The following is a 3,169-nucleotide window of genomic DNA, read 5'->3' as shown; positions in this document are numbered from 1 at the left end:
TTTTTAACCATCTTAAATATTATTACATGGTTTTTCATTTGAACCTCTGCAAAATCATTTCCCTTTAGGTGATTAATGCAGATATTTGTACTCAAGCTTCACTTCTTCAAAATGCAGACATTGTTGTAATGAATAACGTCTTTGAATATTTCCTTGACACATCGGAACAGGCTAGGTAAGTGTTCTTTGTTCTGGAAATCTCTCGAAACTAGAAATACTTAATACCCAACCTATGCATGTTATTGTTCTTTAAAATCCAAGCCAATATATAAAAATATAAATTGTGAAAACTGATTTGTATTCCTTTGTGCTTTATTGGGATGCAAAAGTTAGAACAATTAACCAATGGAACAACCTGCCTCCAGAAGTGGTGAATGCTCCAACACTGGAAGTTTTTAAGAAGAGACTGGACAGGTGTTTGTCTGAAATGGTGTAGGGTTCCTGCCTGGCCAGGGGGTTGGACTCGATGACCTCCAGGGTCCCTTCCAACATTATTATTATTATTATTATTATTATTATTATTATTATTATTGTTATTGTTATTGTTATTGTTATTGTTATTATTATTAAGACAGTTAAATAAAAATATAATTTCCTCTCGCTAAGGCTAAAACCAGACATTTACACTTGTGCCAAATCCAATTATTTTATTATTTATTAAATTTCTATGCCACCCATCTCCCTACCAAGTGACTAGTTTGGGCAAAATGAAAATCTGTCTAAGATCAGCTTGCCATTTTAAATACATTTTGAAACCATTCTCATACTTGATGGACCCCAACAATATGAAACATGATTTTCATGCTGTGGTTGGTTGTAGTGTAATTTGTGTAGGGTTACCTTCTGGTTCAGTGTGCTTGATTTATTTTATTTGCTTTAATATACAAAAATAAATATTTTAAAAGACACCAAACAGAAAAGAAGAAAATGAGAAATGTTTGATTTTTTAAAAAAAATGATTAAAACTAGATTCTTCAAACTGTTAGTCAAATGAGAAATGTGAAAATACAAAATATAATTATTTTGTTTTTCGTATGTTTTTTCCCGGCTGTCACATATATCGAGAGAAAAACACAAAGTTTTTCCTCTGAGTTTTTGTTCCAGTTTTTCATATTCCTACGTCTAACTTTGCAGATGAAGTATTAAGTTAGGGATCAGATAAGACTATAGCTTACAAGAATTGTGACTTCTCCCATTGTCACCCACTTTGCACTATGAAACCATAGTTCTGAATAAAACCTTTAAATGTTATTCCAAATATTCTTAAAAATAAGGTGCCACATCTAGCATTACATGAGCTGCATCTGCTTGCTCTGTTATCACTCCCAGACCTGATGGAGTGCCACCAAAGATCCCCTATTCCTGCAAAACATATCTGAAATACTGTATATGGGGAAAGAAGAAAGAATTTGATGTCAAATGCTGCCCTGTTAGTGGAATGACACAGTAGGATAGAATCCTGTATCTTTACCAATCAGAAAGATCCCCCTTTCTTTATCACCACAAAGTGCTTGTCATAATTTCATATTATAAAGTAAATCTGTAGATTTGTAACGAAATAGAATCCAGTACAAACCCAACTTGATCCTATTGTTCTCAATATGATATTCTAGCAGGCCGAGTTACTTTTCCTATATTATTCAGCCTGTATAGGTCTTTTCTTTTTTATGCAGCTCAAGCAGAAACATCGAAACATTTAGAAGCTCCCCAGCTCCCTCACAGATCAACTGTTGGGTGGTATCTTATATTGTTTCATATAATAGAAATTTGGGAGGAACTGCTTTTCTAATAAATTTACTTTGTTTTACTCCTAGAGCATGGACAAACATAAGTCAAAATATAAGAAAGCCAGGGTCTCTGTTAGTGACTGTCCCAAACCTTGAAAAGTCTCTCTCAGAGCTTCAGGTAAAGAGCTATTTTTCAAACTATTTATATGGCAAGATTTTCCTTGGTGCGTGTTTTAGGTAAGTCATGAATTTATTATAATTGCTAAATCTCTTGGAGGTGACTACATTATACATTATAATGAACTTAGGAAATTGATCATGGGAGATGGCTTTGTGATTGCGCCATTTGATTTAATCTTTTACATGTTTGCAATTCACTAAACCACGGGTGTCAAACTCACGACGTCACGTGATGTGTCATGACGTATCGCAACTTTTTTGTCATTGCCGGCACGGTTTTGCTGCATCTAGCCCGCGAGCCGGCAGTTTTACACCCCTGCACTAAACAATTTCAAGAGGGAGAAAAATGAAAAGAGCAATCTTTTTCCACTCTCCAGAAATCTCAAGCTTTAATTGGTAGGAAAATCAAGGGAATTATTTTATCAGGATTGGGAAAAGCACATTTTTAAAACTTTCTAAAATCTTCCTCCTGAAACTTATTCACCCCAGAAAGCTGAAACATCATTTAAAAAAAATATTATTCTGTATGATTAGAATATGTTTCCAAATGTTATGGAAATCTCACTTGTATTTTCTTCTTCTTCCTTTTAATTGATTTGTCTATACAGAAACAGCATCATTGTAAGATATAGAAATATATTAACATCTGATATGTAAAAAAATCAGATGTTAAAAATGTTCTCATTTTTTGATATTATTTTTAGATGTTTTTAGATGTTACTTTGCTTACCTACCTTCAGCAGTTCTGAGATGTATATTATTTTATGTGTTGTAGTGAATTGTTTTACTTTCTTTTCAGGTGGACATTCAGCTCAGCCAGTGGGTAGAAGCAGTACCAGTGCAATATGATGAATTCTTAGAAGATGCTGATAGAGAAGCACTTGAACAAATTTACCTGTACAGAATTCTATAGCATACAAAATATGTACATTTGCATCAAGTGCTTTTTAAATAAAGAACATTTTAAAGAAAGATATAATGTTGCAGTTTGTTGAACTTTATGTGTCAAGATCTGCCTTTGAAAATATTATGGAAAATCAGAGATGCATTTTTGGTTAAATAAACATGAAGGCATTAAAAAAAGAATCTCTCTGGTTTATTTCTAGTGAGGGTTGCTAGTTAAAGAACTGGAAATGCTTCATTTGCCATAATTTACAACATATTGTTCCTTCTCTGGACTAGTTTCATTTATATTTTTTTCTTGGCACTTAAACATTTGGTACACAGCTCATACAATTGTTCCAGGACTTATTTCTTGGCTA

At 33.1% G+C, this 3,169-nt stretch overlaps 1 protein-coding gene across 1 annotated transcript in view; it reads left to right on the top strand.

The window, feature by feature from the left end:
* Positions 1 to 2,974, top strand: part of LOC107290211 — a 15,013-nt gene extending 12,039 nt beyond the window's left edge. Inside the window, exons 6-8 of the mRNA XM_015819076.1 lie at positions 69 to 175; positions 1,815 to 1,905; positions 2,707 to 2,974. Of these exons, the coding sequence (XP_015674562.1) occupies positions 69 to 175; positions 1,815 to 1,905; positions 2,707 to 2,820 (312 nt within the window). The 3' untranslated portion in view covers positions 2,821 to 2,974. The remainder of the gene's footprint in view (positions 1 to 68; positions 176 to 1,814; positions 1,906 to 2,706) is intronic.
* Positions 2,975 to 3,169: the final 195 nt, after the last annotated feature.

This window comes from Protobothrops mucrosquamatus, unplaced genomic scaffold, assembly GCF_001527695.2.
Source record: "Protobothrops mucrosquamatus isolate PMUCROS unplaced genomic scaffold, P.Mucros_1.0 scaffold858, whole genome shotgun sequence".
In the NCBI taxonomy this organism is placed as follows: domain Eukaryota; kingdom Metazoa; phylum Chordata; class Lepidosauria; order Squamata; family Viperidae; genus Protobothrops; species Protobothrops mucrosquamatus.
The sequence above is the reverse complement of the archived record's forward strand: the minus strand, read 5'-3'. Positions and strand labels throughout refer to the sequence as shown.